Source organism: Macrotis lagotis, chromosome 6 (genome assembly GCF_037893015.1).
Source record: "Macrotis lagotis isolate mMagLag1 chromosome 6, bilby.v1.9.chrom.fasta, whole genome shotgun sequence".
Classification (NCBI taxonomy): Eukaryota; Metazoa; Chordata; class Mammalia; order Peramelemorphia; family Peramelidae; genus Macrotis; species Macrotis lagotis.
This window is the reverse complement of record NC_133663.1, coordinates 30,611,999-30,626,245: the sequence shown is the minus strand read 5'-3', so window position 1 is coordinate 30,626,245 and position 14,247 is coordinate 30,611,999. Positions and strand designations below refer to the sequence as shown.

Sequence of the window (14,247 nt, the reverse complement as noted above, 5' to 3'; positions counted from 1 at the left end):
TTCATGTGGAGAAATGGGGAATAGACCTTCACCTCCCTCTGCTGAGAATTTGAGAGTAAGATTTTCTGGCTTCACAGGTCAGCACATTCCATCTGGGCCTTGACCTGCCTAGCTTAAGTTCTCAGTCCAGCACAGGATTGTTTTTTGGTTTGTTTGTTTTTTGAGTTTGCCAGCATTTTGTGCTGTGATCTTGGTCTCTGAAGTTGCCTTGCTGTGGCATAAGAATTCACTGGCACATAGTGACTGGCATTTGGTGGTAGTGGAAGTCAGAAGCCATTAAGACCCTGGGTGTTCCTGTTTTGAGTAGAAAAGTGGGATTTTTTTATCCCCTTTTAATGTATGACCTGTGTCATCAATCCATTCTTTTTTTTTTTTTAAGCTTTTGCAAGGCAATGGGGTTAAGTGGCTTGTCCCAGGCCACACAGCTAGGTAATTAAATGTCTGAGACCGGATTTGAACTCAGGTCCTCCTGACTCCAGGGCTGGTGCTACACCACCTAGCTGCCCCACAATCCATTCTTTATATAAAGTTCTCAGATTTTTTTTTAACCAGTGGACAGATAATATGAAGAAATGAATTAATGTTCATGGTCATGAATAGGAATTTCTAAATACTTCCTTGCAATATACCATCTTCATCAAACACACACACACACACACACACACACACACACACACACACACACACAGGATCAGTCTTAGTGAAAAAAATTATTTTGGTAAATAGTATTTTATTTTTTCCAATTACATGTAAAAATAGTTTTCAGCATTCATTTTTTTGTAAGTTTTTGAGCTCCAAATTCTTTCTCCCTTCCTTTCTTGCAGCCTCTCTCTCCCCATGACAGCAAGTATTTTGATATAAGTTATCCATGTACAATCATGTAAACTTATTTCCACATTAGTCAAATTGTGAAAGAAGAAACAGAACAAGAGGGAAAAGCTGCAAAAAAAAATCATAAAAAAGGTGAAACTATTATGCTTCGATCTGCATTCAGACTATAGCTTTTTCCTCTGGATGTGGATGGCATTTTCCATCACAAGTCTTTTAGAACTGTCCTTCATCAGTAAACTGCTGAGAAGAGCTACAGTCTATTAGAGTGGATTATCACACAGTGTTGCTGTCAATGTTCTGGTTAAGCTCACTTCACTCAATGTCGGTTTTTTTGGGGGGGGTGGGGCTTAGGTTTTTGCAAGGCAAATGGGGTTAAGTGGCTTGCCCAAGGCCACACAACTAGGTAATTATTAAGTGTCTGAGACCGGATTTGAACCCAGGTACTCCTGATTCCAAGGCCAGTGCTTTATCCACTACGCCACCTAGGTGCCTCACTCAATGTCAGTTTATGTAAATCCAGGTTTTTCTGAAATCCAGTTACTCATGATTTCTTATAGAAGATGAATATTGCATTATAGTCATATACTACAATTGTTCATTCATTTCCCAGTTGGTGAACATTCCCTCAATTTCCACTTTTTTGTCACCTCCAAAAGGGCTGCTATAAATATTTTCCTCCTTTTTATGATCTCTGGGATACAGACCTAGTAGTGGTATTGTTGGAGCCCTTTGGTTATAGTTCCAAATTGTTCTTCAGAATGCTTGGATCAGTTCACAACTCCCATCAGTGGTGCGGTCCCAGTTTTTCTACATCTTCTCCCTTATTTAGCATTCTTTTTTTTCATATTAGCCATTCTGATAAATGTGATGTGTTACCTCAGATATTTTAATTCACATTTAATTCACATAGTGATTTAGAGCATTTTTTCATATGACTATAGACAGCTTTAATTTTTTCATCTGAGAACTGTCTGTTTTTATCCTTTGACCATTGGTCAATCGAGGAATAACTAGTATTTTGATAGATTTGATTCAGTTCTCTATGTATTTAAGAAATGAGGCCTTTATCAGAAACACTGGGGATAAAAATAGTTTGTTTCCCTTTCTGCTTTCCTTCTAATCATAGTTGTATTGGTTTTCTTTGTGCAAAAACTTTTTTAATTTTAATGTAATTGAAACATTCCAGTTTGTATTTCATAATATTCTCTGTCATCCCCTCCATAGATCTGGTAGATAAACTATTTCTTGCTCTCCTTTATGGTGTCTTGGTGAAATGTTTTGCTCTAAATTGGTGTAACTGCAGCAGAGGGAATGTTTGAGAGCCTGTTTTTTAGCAATAATAAATGCCTCTACTGAATAAATTGTAGAAATTATTATGTCAGCAAAGGAGAATTTAGGAAGAAATCCTTTACTGTGAGCATTATTGAATACTGGGAAAATCTCAGCAGACTATGTTTTCAGCAGCCAAATTGAATTTCCTGACATTTCAGGTACTGGTTTTTTTTTTTTTTTTTTTTTAGGTTTTTGCAAGGCAAATGGGGTTAAGTGGCTTGCCCAAGGCCACACAGCTAGGTAATTATTAAGTGTCTGAGACCAGATTTGAACCCAGGTACTCCTGACTCCAAGAGGAACTGGTTTAAGAGATCTCTCTTGTGGTGTGACTTCTGTCCAATCCTCCCCATCCTAGGTCATTCAGCAGGCCTTGCATCGGCCTTCCAGCTCAGCAGCCCAGTATCTCCAGCAGATGTATGCGGCCCAGCAGCAGCACCTGATGCTGCATACAGCAGCCTTGCAGCAGCAGCACCTGAGCAGCTCCCAACTCCAGAGCCTGGCGGCTGTGCAGGTGAGGCAGGTGTTAACAGAGAACATGTAGGGCTCCGCAGGAATACTTGGCTGTTAACATGTCAGAGTTTTCAAGGATCATGTAACTGTCCTCACAGAATTGACTGATAGGTAGCAAAGTGTGTGAAATTTTACAAATAGGATAGTCACAAATAGGATTTGCCTTGCTTTATATATCCATTTCCATTTGGGTGACTTGATTCTATCCAGACCACGGGGTCATGTAGAACAAAATCTGTCATTTGAACATTTTTGATAAGTGTTTCGATTATCATTAGGATAGAGCCTAATGATCTGTTTTAATAAAAATAATTTTGCATGTAACCCTAAACCATCTCACTTGGTGCATGTAAAAGATTTCAGTTGCTGAAACATCTAAAAATGGATAAGCTTGGCATATTCACAGATCTCCAAGTGCTGCTTCTGCTTGATAGGATTTCTTTAAATCACTAAATGACCCAGGTATCACTGAGGCAATGGAAGCCTCTGGTTCCTTGCACAGCTCTATAGTTTCTCCATCAAGTCAGTGATGTGGTGGTAGAGTCCTCATCTGTCTGAGAACTGAGCTGATAGAGGGGGATGATGGCTTAGGAATGAGGGAGTGGAGCTGAAGGAGACACTGCTTCTTCTAGCTTCAGTGTTTGTGGGGGGTCAGAGGCTTGGGCCAGGCCATCCTTCAAAGGGAAGTCAGGCAGCCTTGGACTTTGCTTTAGTTTAACTTCAGTTGATAAGAAACATTTCCCTTGCTCTTTTAGGCAAGTCTGTCCAGTGGGAGACCATCTACATCCCCTACAGGGAGTGTCACACAGCAGTCAAGCATGTCTCAGACATCTGTAAGTGGCCTTAATTGTTTCCTGGCATTAAATACCTTAATTCTTAAGTTTTCCAAAAGTAAAACATTAACCCTTTAGATAGCTGAGTGAGGAATAGATGCATAAGAACAAATTTTAGAAGGAATAACACCTTCCAGAAGTTGATAAACTAATGTTTTCTGAAATTTCAGTCTCAAAACTGATTTTTTAAGAAATCTTTCTGTAGGTGATTATTTCTCATATGACACAAATCTGTTCAATTCTTACCCTTTCACTGATTGATTACATCTTGATTCCAGTTTAAAACTACTTAGTCAGCATTTAATGAGAGCCCATTGTTTATACAACACTGTATTAGGCAATAATACCCTGTTATTATTTATTAAACTGTCGCATGTTCCTTTTAAGTAAATATATACATAAATATATTTAACTTTGTGCAATTGATATTTTTGAAGCATATTTTTCATTTTTTAACCTCATTAAATCATTTGACACAGACTTACAAATATTCTCATATCTTATTCTTGAGAAAGTTGTAATTCATTCTGTAAATGAGTTAATATTATGTAATTCTATGAATTAAGTGACAATAAACAAAAGACTTATTAGTAATTAAAGTTTTCTTTTACTATTTAAATATATAAGTTTGGAAGATAGGGGACAAAATTAGAGCTAATAGCAGTTTTTTTTAAAGATTGACTTAAATAGATTACAAATATAAAACTGTAAAAGATTTCACGATATATTAGAGTTCTAGTGGTATAAGGATATGTCCTTTGGTGATTAAACATTCTGCATTCACCTAGTGCTGAACCATTACTGGCCATTAGGCTGACATTTTTTCACTGAAAATTCCATGTAGTAAATTCTACTCCATGGTTTATTTAGAGTGGTGGGAAATTTGCAGTTACCAAAAAATTGTTGCCCTATGCTATGAAAAAATTAGTTATGAATTAAAGATATATAGTCCTGCTAAGGAAATAAGAATTTTAAATCAATGGAAAATTCAACCCTAAGCACTACTTCAGTTCTGATTATTGATTTATTTATAACTTGTGTCATTGGGAACAATGGAAAGCACTGGTAGACATTTCTTTGAACTCATAAAAGGAAAATTGCAAATTTTTGTCCTGTGAAAATACATAATAAAATGAATTTATGTGTATGTATGGAGGAATTTCTTTTTTTGAGAACTCAATCACTCTATATCCTTTGACCTTTTTTATCTCTTGAGGAAAAATTCTCTCAATTTGAATCTGTTCAGTATATATCTTGAAAATAAGATCTTTTTCAGTGAAACTTGCTTCAAAGGTCCCCCCCATACCTGTTTCACTTCTGATTTTAACTATATTAGATTTCTTTGAGCAAAACCTTTAAAACTTTATAATAATCAAGATTGTCCCTTTTTATCTTGTGTGATCCTCTTTCATTTGTATAGCCTTGAACAGTTCCCATCTAAAAATCCAAAAGGTAATCTCTTCCTTGCTTCTCTAATTTGTTTATGATGTGACCTTTTATATCCAGGTCATTCATCATGGAACTTTTCTTGATATAAAGTGTGATGTATGTAGTACAATTGTTTTGTCACTGCTGTCCAATTTCTCAGTAGTTTTTGTCAAATAATCTTTTCCCAAGTAACTTTGTTCTTTAGGTTTATTTAGCACGGTTCTTCTCAACTATGTTAGTTTGCCTCTGTTTGTTGTGCACCGAATCTGCTCCACTGATTGAGCTCTCCTTTTTAGCTTTTAGCCAGCATCAAATCATTTTAATGATCACTATTTGAGATCTGGTACTGATAGACTTCTGTCCCTCTTCCCTCCTCCCTTTTCTTTTATGATTATCCTTGAGATCTTTGTGCCCTTGTTTGAATTTTGTTATTTTTACTTTTTTTTGTTTTTTTATTGTTTTCCTATAAAATATTCTTGTTGACTTGTTTGTTATGGCACTGAATAAGTAAATTAATTTAGGTAAGATTGTCATTTTTATTATATTGGTTTGATCTATTATGCACATTCAATTAATGCCTCCAATTATTTAGATCTGTTTTTATTTCTGCAAAGACCATTTTATAGTTGGAATTACATAGTTTCTAAGTTCATCTTGGTAGATATACTCCCAAATATTTTATATCTACATATTCAAATGGAATTTCTCTTTTTAGCTCTTATTGCTGGGTTTTGTTGGTGTTATACAGGAATGTTTTTGGGTTTTGTGGTTCTATTTTCAATCCTACAACTTTGCTGAAGTTATTGTTTCACTTTTTTAGTTGACTCTCAAGTATCTAAATAAATCATATCATTTGCAAAAAGTGATAATTTTGTTTCCTCTTTGACTATGTGTGTGTATCCCCTCAATTTTTTTTCTTATCCTGTTACTATAAGGTCACATTTTTAGCAGTTTATTAAATAGTGGTGACAGTGGACATCCTTACTTTATTTCAGCTTTATTAGAAAGCTTCTGAATTTCTCCATTGCTTAAATTGTTTGCTCTTACAAATAGATATTATTTATTATAAATAAAGTCTGTTTATTCTTATGCTTTCTAGAGTTTTTAATAGAAATGGGTCTTATATTATGTCAGAAGCTTTCCCAGCACCTTTTGATATAATCATATAGTTTTCATTGTTTGCATTATTAATATGATTTATTATATTTACAATCTTCCTTAAGCTAACACAGTCTTGGCACTCTATCCTGGTCATAGTGTATAATCTTTCCAGTAGGTTGTAGCTACCTGCAAATATTTTGTTTGAAATGTTTGCTCCGGTGTTCCTTGGGGAGATGGTCTATAGTTTTCTTTCCCTGTTTATCCCTGAGTTAGGTATCAAGATCAAATGTGTATCATAGGATGAAATTGAAAGGATGCCTTACTTTTGTGCAGTAATTTTAAGCATCTTTTTGGCTCCCCAAAATGAAAGTGCATCTTTTTAACCCTTGTGTTCTTTTGATGATGTGATTTGGAGCTTTAAGACTCTCAGTCACAGAAAACCACCATTTTAGAACAGTTGTAGTTGAAGGTTACCCAGAGGGTGATAAATAGTTATGTAGTGGGCTTGATTAATTTTGAATAAACCATGCTAACCTAGAATTGCCCAGTAAAACTGGTGTAAAGGCTGTCAACACCACTATATGACTGGAAAGAAAGGTTGCCGATTGTGTGGTGAGAGCAGTGTTAGCCATCTAATGCCAAAAGAATTCGAGAAGACCCCTACCCTGTAAGATACTTGATGGCAACACATTGGATGGGAGTTGTATAGAATGAAAGGATACGGGATTTGCACCTGGAAGGTAATGTCCACCTGACTCCTTCATGGTCCGCTATTTAAGTACTACCTTGATGCCTTTTCTTGATATGGAGGTGTAATTCTGGCTTCACAAGGCCTAAGTCAGTGGAGTTCAAACCCTAATTGCTCCTAAGAGAGAGACTGAATTTGGGTCTAACACAGTTCCCATCATAAATTAGTCAGACTCAGTTATTAGCTTATAAAGGAAAGATCAGAACATCTCTAGAAAGGCAAACTCTGACCATGGTATGTTTTTTATTATTTCTAAAGATCTATGGTTCCTCAACTTTCTCTATCAATACATGTTATAAGTCTGTCATAATTTAATGAGGCCCTCCAAAATCCATTCGCTAGCAGCCATTCTTCTTGTGGATAGACTTCTCTGAGTGTGTCTTGGGAAGGGGTAATAGGTAATTTAATGCAGCTTGAGGTGGTTGAAGACCCTTCTTCATGATTAATCAGAGAAGGAAAACTCTGTTTCTCAGGTCATTAATATTATTTGTGAGGCCTGGTACACTTAATTTCATGATTTTTGAGTTTTTGAGGCCATGCAGTGACTTAATTAGAAGCTAACTGGATGTGTGACCTTGGGTAACTCATTGAGCATCTTTGACTTTTGATTGTCTGGTTTGTAAAATGAGAAGGTTGGACCAAATCACCCATAATATTTGTTTTGGCCATAAAGTTGGGATTATTTGAATGGTCATTGAATAGTACATATGGAACAAATCATAAAATGAAGAATTAAAATAGCCCATCAACTAGAAAATTCCCTCAGATTTTCTTTATTATTCTTTGTCTGTAATCTTTGGAGAATCACAGATTTAGAGCTGCTTTTATCAGTGCTTGATTTGAGAAGTAGTTTCTTTTTTGCCCAGAATGGAGTAACAGGGACAACTGCGGGGCCTGCTTCTACTGGTGGTCCTTCTGGGGGGCTGAGGGACCTTGCTGCCCCTCTGGGCTTGCCCAGCACTCTGAAATGCTTTGAGGGATATGAATGTGGTAAGTACAGAGAGCCTGCCCTTCAAACATTGTTGAGCCATGTAAGGAGACAAGCCTCAAACCTATGACATAGTTAGAAGATAGTAGAAGAAACAGCAGCCCCTAGCACAGTGCTGGTCCCCTGGGAGGCTCTGCAATGGTTAGGCACGGGAAGTCCATGACACTTCCCCCAGGCACTGCTCTATTCCCTCCTCCCACTATTTTATTTGACTTTGTATATAGTTTGTTATAAGGATGTCAACACCGTTCTGTGACTAGAAAGAAAGGTGGGCCAGTTGTGTGGCAAGAACAGACAGTGTATAAGCATGACTCTTAGCCATCTCATGCCAAAAGAATTTGAGATAGCCTGTAGATACTTGATGACAGTACCAACTCTTTGCAGACACAGTATTAAGTTCTAGGGACAGACACAAAGAAAGGTTAGAGAGAGGCTTTGCTTTTGAGGAGCTTACAGTGTAATGCGGAGAAACAGCATAAGTCACCTATGTTCAAGTGAGATATGTGAAGGCTATATTGGAAACATGCCATAGGGCGAGGCCACTAAAATTAAGAGGGATGAGGGTGAGAAAGAGTTCCTACAGAAGGTAAGGTTTTAGCTGAGACTTAAAGGAAGCCAGGAGAGCTGGAAGTTGGGGATGAGTAGGGAAGAGTATTCCAGGCATGAGAGCCAATTAAAAACACTGTCAGGTGGGAGATGGAGGCCTGTGTCACTGTATTACAGAGTATATGGGGAAATGTAAAGTAGAAGACGGGAAAGGTAGGACCAAGTTAATGAAGGGCTTTGAACACCAGAAAGAATTTGTATTTGACAGTGGGGTTGAAAGGGAACCACGAGATCTTAACTGAGTAGGGAGTTAACATGGTGCTTTAAGGAAATCACTTTGATAGCTAAGTGGTGCATAGAAAAGAGTGAGGAGAGACTTGAGGAAGGCAGCCCACCAGTAGATAGATGTGTGGCTAGTCCAGGTGTGAGGAGACGTGAGCCTACACAGGTGATGGTGTCCAAGGAGAGTAGAAGATGAGGAGGAGGAGGAAGAAAGGGTATGTGCAAGAACTGTTAGGAAAGTAAAATCTTCAGACTTCAGATTGACAGAGGGCAAGGGCCTGGAGGAGGATCCAGCAAAGGTGACAGAGCAGTCCTAGTGGTCAGATACATAGTGGAGAACTAGAAGAGGAGAGGTGCTCCAGGAACCTAGACTGCAGAGAGGACCGAGGAGTTGATGAAGACCAATCAGCAACTTCCCAGGCTTAAGAGAGGCCAAGGAGAATGGGAGGGAGAGAAGGTTCCTGGATTTGGCTGTTTTGGAGAGATCCGTCTGAGGTGCAAAAGTTAAGGGCCAATGGTGGAGGATGAAGAAGAGAGTCAAGGAATGGCCAGGGTTTGCCCTGGTGGTGTTCAGCCTGGATGGGCCTGGATGAAAAGATAATCTTCTGGGAGGTTTCTTCAGAAATGGAGGCTGGGACAGCTTATTGACTTCAGGAGAATATTTTGATATTTTTGTCAAGACAAAACTTCCATATGGAGAATAGTGTTGCATGGTGAAAATGCACTTTTCCTTCAACCATGTCTTTGACACGACCCAACTAAAGACATTTGGTAGCTGGTTGATAAGCCATGGCATCACTTTTTACTCTTCTATAGAGGCATATAGCATTTTCACATATTTTCAGTATATTTGAAAATTTCAATTCCTAACTAATCTTTTTTCTTGTATCTGTAATTCTGTATTATGTGTGATATTTTTCATCAAATTGTGGAATTGACAATATAAAGTACTTGGAACTATTTTTCTTACATAGTTCCAAGTTCTTTTAAAACAATCACCGTTAAAAATTGTCTTTGGACAGTACTGTGCTGGGGGCTCATTACATTGTTGGATTTTATTCAGGTTTATTTTTTCTCTTGGGAGTGTAGCCATTTCATTTTCTGTTGAGTTTTGGATCAAATTTTTCTTTTACTAATCATATCCATGTGTATTTTTTTTTAACATGATTCCCTTTGAAAGTCATAGAATCGGGACAGCTAGGTGGCAAAGTGGATAAAGCACCGGTCCTGGAGTCAGGAGTACTTGGGTTCAAATCTGGTCACAGACACTTAATAATTACCTAGCTGTGTGGCCTTGGGCAAGCCACTTAACCCCATTTGCCTTGCAAAAAAAAAAAGTCATAGAATCTGAAAAGAACCTCAGAAATCATGGTTAAATTTTGAGCTAGATGGGATCTTGGAGAGCTCCTAGTTCAGCCTCTTCAGTAGAGACCAGAGAAATGAGGAGTTTGTGGCCAAATGGGGAATGAGTTGCAGAGCCAGGATTTGGATTCAGATTCTGATTTCAAATCTACCCTGTGCTGACGTGTCAGCCCTCCTTCTGATGCAAGGATCCTTTTTCCATGGCCTTGACAAGTGATGCCCAACCTCTCCTTGATAGCATCTGATCATGGGGACACTCACCACGTCCCAAGGAGATGCATGTGGTTTGGCTGGAAGGATCTACATTGCCTTCCCAGTAAGGGGGTGGACTTGCTTGAGATTTTGGGGCCCATGGAGTGAGTTTTTATCTCTGGACCCCAAATCTCCTCAGTCTCTTTCACTTGGCCCTGTGCGGCTTGCTTTTGAGGCTTGCCACTCTGCTGGCACACCTTGTGCTTCCTGTGGAGTTTGCCCTTTGTAGTCTAGAACAGTGCTTAAGACTGGGGAGACAGGTCCTTGTTTTCCTGAAAAGTGACCCGCCTCCGGTTCCGGAAAGGGCAGCTCCTGGGCCCTCAGTGAGTAGACCTCGGTCACTGCCACTCAGGCTGCCCCGTTTGCATTTTTATCTTCTTTGCTTCCTTCATCACAGCCACAGCCTCTGGGCTTTTTGATGTGATTCTTAGCCCAGGTACTCTCTACTATGCTTCCAACTTCAGCTCTGTGTAATTTCATTCAGATATTTGCCCTTCTAAAAAAGATTCTTTATATTTCTGTACCATCTTTATTTTTGGATATTTCTCTTTCCCTCTGCCCCCTCAGAATTCGTTGACAAGCTTCCCTCCAGCTCTTGTGAGTTATGCTCCTTTTCTGGCCATGGTGCCACAGTTCTGGTGTTTTAAGCTGCCAACCAAACCCAGACACTTCTGTGCCCTCCTCTGTGGGGGTGCTGCACTGCCCCCTCCTCCTCTGTCCCAGGCTTTCACTTTCTTGGCTAGAGCTGTAGGGTCTGTGGTGATACCTGGCAGGCTTGGCACACTTCCCCTCTCAGATGGCCAGCATTGTTTGCTGGGTAGCAGGTCTTGTGGGTCATCCTGGATCCTTATGCTTTCTGATTTTTATGTCTCCTACAGTCCAGAAGTGCCTGGGGTCCCCTGAGTAAGGCATTGCTTTCCTGGGTCAAGGAGAATTGATTCCTCTCTGTTAGGAGTTGTGGTTTCTTCCTCCCATTGTTTTTCTTCCTCTTCTTCATCCCCTCCTCCTTTTTCTCTCCATCTTCCTCTTCCTCCTCCTTCCTTCTCCCCCTCCCATTCCTTCCTTCTTCTCTCCTTCCCTTCTCCTCTTCCTTCCTCTTCCTCCTGCACAGAGTACGGGGATGACTGCTCATTGCCAACAGGCACTTCAGGAGATTCCTCAGTTCTTTTCTCTGGCCATTGCCTCTCTTTTTTAAAAATGTTATTTATTTAAGGCAATGAGGTTAAGTGACTTGCCCAAGGTTACACAGCTAGTCAATTAAGTGTCTGAGTCTGGATTTGAACTCAGGTCCTCCTGACCCCAGGGCTGCTGCTCTAGCCACTATGCTCCCTAGCTGTCCCTGGCCATTGCCTCTTGACCATGGCTTTAATGACTAATTACTTGTTTTATTTTTTATTTTTTGTTTTAAAATGGATTTTTTTTTTTAGCTTTTTCAAGGCAATGGGGTTAAGTGGCTTGCCCAAGGCCACACAGCAAGGTAATTATTAAATGTCTGAGGTCGGATTTGAACCCAGGTACTCCTGACTCCAATGCCGGTGCTCTATCCACTGCGCCACCTAGCCGCCCCAAAATGGATTTTTTTTTTTATGAGTATCTCCGAACTAGCTGATGCAGTGGATAGAGCACTAGGCTTGGAATCAGGAAGATTTAAGTTCAAATCTAGCCTCAGACACTGACTAGCTGTGTGATCCTGGGGCAAGTCACTTCCTGTTGGCCTTAGTTTCATCTGGAAAGGCAACAGCCACCATTCCAATATCTTCACTGAGAAAACCCTAAATGGGGGCCCAAAAGTCAGGCATGACTGAACCCTATAATGAGAACGTTCCTTCTCTCCGGGCAGACCCCAGTCATTTTACACCTTTGATTCTTCCACACCTGCCAGGGCCCCAGGCTCTGAGATCAACTCTCTATTTGGGTTCTGTCTTTTAATTCTCTCTCCCAGGGTTTTTTCTTCCCCAGTTTCTGCTGTGAATCAGTCCTCTGACTGTGCAGGGGATTTCTCTCTTCTTCTGGCATGACTAGACCAATGCAGAAGCTTTCTTGGGGATTTCAAGAGCTCCTTGGACACCGGGCAGAGTCTCCATCTTCCTGCCATAGACTCTTCCACACTGGGCTGATAAGATTGAGTTCTCAAGTGGTTCTAAAGTAGTCTATGATTGTTTTTCCCTTCTCTAGTTCAGAATCCTCTCAAGTTTGAAAGAATATGCTAAAATCATATTAACTACATTTCTTAGATACTCTAGTTTTTAAGTGGAATATTGAAATACTGATATATCTTTGTTTATAAAAACAAGAGAAATGAGATTTTAATTTTGAAGCATTTTATTTAAACATTTTTCTTAAAAACTGGCCTAGTTACTATTACTTGGTGCAAACCTAGGTGCAAACATTACCTAATCTAGGGGACTGCAAAAAGAAAGACTCCCCTTTCACTGGAATTTTGCATTTAACAAAGGGTAAGGGGGGCCCTTCCTAGAATTTTTCTTGGGGGGGGCCCATAATTTAATCTTATATATCATTGATTGCTTGGTGGTAGCTTGGTCTAGTTTTATCACTTTACAGTAAAAGATTTGGCCTGTGACCAAAATATTTTTTCTTTCTTAGATCAACCTCTCTACTTCTCCTACACCTGCCCAGTTAATAAGCCGTTCCCAGGCTTCCAGTACTACCAGCAGCAGTATTACCCAACAGACTATGTTACTAGGGAGTACATCCCCTACCTTAACGGCAAGCCAAGCTCAAATGTATCTACGAGCTCAAATGGTAAGATATGAGCTGCCAGAATTTTCAGTATCCAATTTTTTAGTTTAAGGATATTTCTAAAATGATTGGTGGGGCAGTTGTCCTCTTCTGTTAGAGGTAATGATAGATATCAAGGAACTTTTAATAGTGTAAAACTATTTTAATCATTAAAATAGTGTTTAGATTTTTGAAGGTAGAAAAATTCCCCTTCAGATAGACATGTAGATCTTTTTAAAGGGATAGAATTACTACAAATTTGGTTGGAAGTTTAGAGCTGAAAATGAGGGGTCCAATTTGGAATTTATAAATATTTCTAACCTTCCATCTCTAATTCAGGATGGTTGATAATTCTTGTAGTTGATTAATCCCCCATTTTCATATTATGCCGGTTTGTTTGGATAGCTTAAAGGGCTTTTTCAGTAAGCATTTAGTAGCTATTGTGGCTTCAAACATAGGCAAGGTGCCGAACCTATGTTAACCTGTTATCAATAAAGAGAGATTCCTCTGGGAGTAGTTTCTTCCTTCCATTGCCAAATTTTTATAATTTGATTAAGGAATTGAGAAGCTAGATTCCCTTTACCCTAGTGGCAAACTGCCAGAGACTTAGTAGTATTTATGTTATAGAAAGGGGGGGGGCTGAAGATATTTAGACCGAAAACCCCCCATCTTGGCCCTCATGTCTCAGCCCCAGAGGCCACAAGAAACTTCCAGTCAAATTTGTAATGAAGCAATATTATTTATCTGTCTTTATTATTCATAGATAATCACCATGGATTTATCAGATGTCTTGATATTTAACAGGATTTTGACTCCATTTTATTATATGCATAATATTCCTTCCTTCTAGAAACATTATAGCTTTTAGGCTATTTATAGTCAGATAGGATTTTCATATATGTCATAGAATTTTAATTTTACCTGTGAGGTTTATACTTTGATGTTAAAATTTTATTTAGTTCAACATACTAAAGGATGAGCAACATATTTTTTGACAATTTAATATAAACAAAAAATAGGTTTTGAAGTATTTTATGTTTAAATTCTAAATTAAGATATTGGTATAAACCTTGAAATAACCTGTTATTTCAAAGCGTATCTAATAATTATAAATAGGTGATAGTATGTTGTGAATATTAATGGAGATTGACATAACATTGAGAAAAGTTCCCTACTGAGGAGGGATGTGATAAGAAATATACATTTGTCATTATCTTGTTTCTTTTTTTTTTTAATGAAACCTTCTTAGGTTTGTTGATTCATTTTAATGTTTCATTGTGATATATAGTTTAGCA

At 38.7% G+C, this 14,247-nt stretch overlaps 1 protein-coding gene across 6 annotated transcripts in view; it reads left to right on the top strand.

Annotated features, from left to right (window-relative positions):
- Positions 1-14,247, top strand: part of PHC3 (polyhomeotic homolog 3) — a 75,880-nt gene that overhangs the window by 2,340 nt on the left and 59,293 nt on the right. For 4 of the 6 annotated variants that reach the window (XM_074190900.1, XM_074190899.1, XM_074190901.1 and 1 more), the window contains exons 3-5: positions 2,519-2,674; positions 3,429-3,506; positions 12,818-12,976. In XM_074190900.1, the coding sequence (XP_074047001.1) occupies positions 2,519-2,674; positions 3,429-3,506; positions 12,818-12,976 (393 nt within the window). The remainder of the gene's footprint in view (positions 1-2,518; positions 2,675-3,428; positions 3,507-12,817; positions 12,977-14,247) is intronic. The other 2 variants (XM_074190903.1, XM_074190902.1) reach the window with 1 other exon arrangement.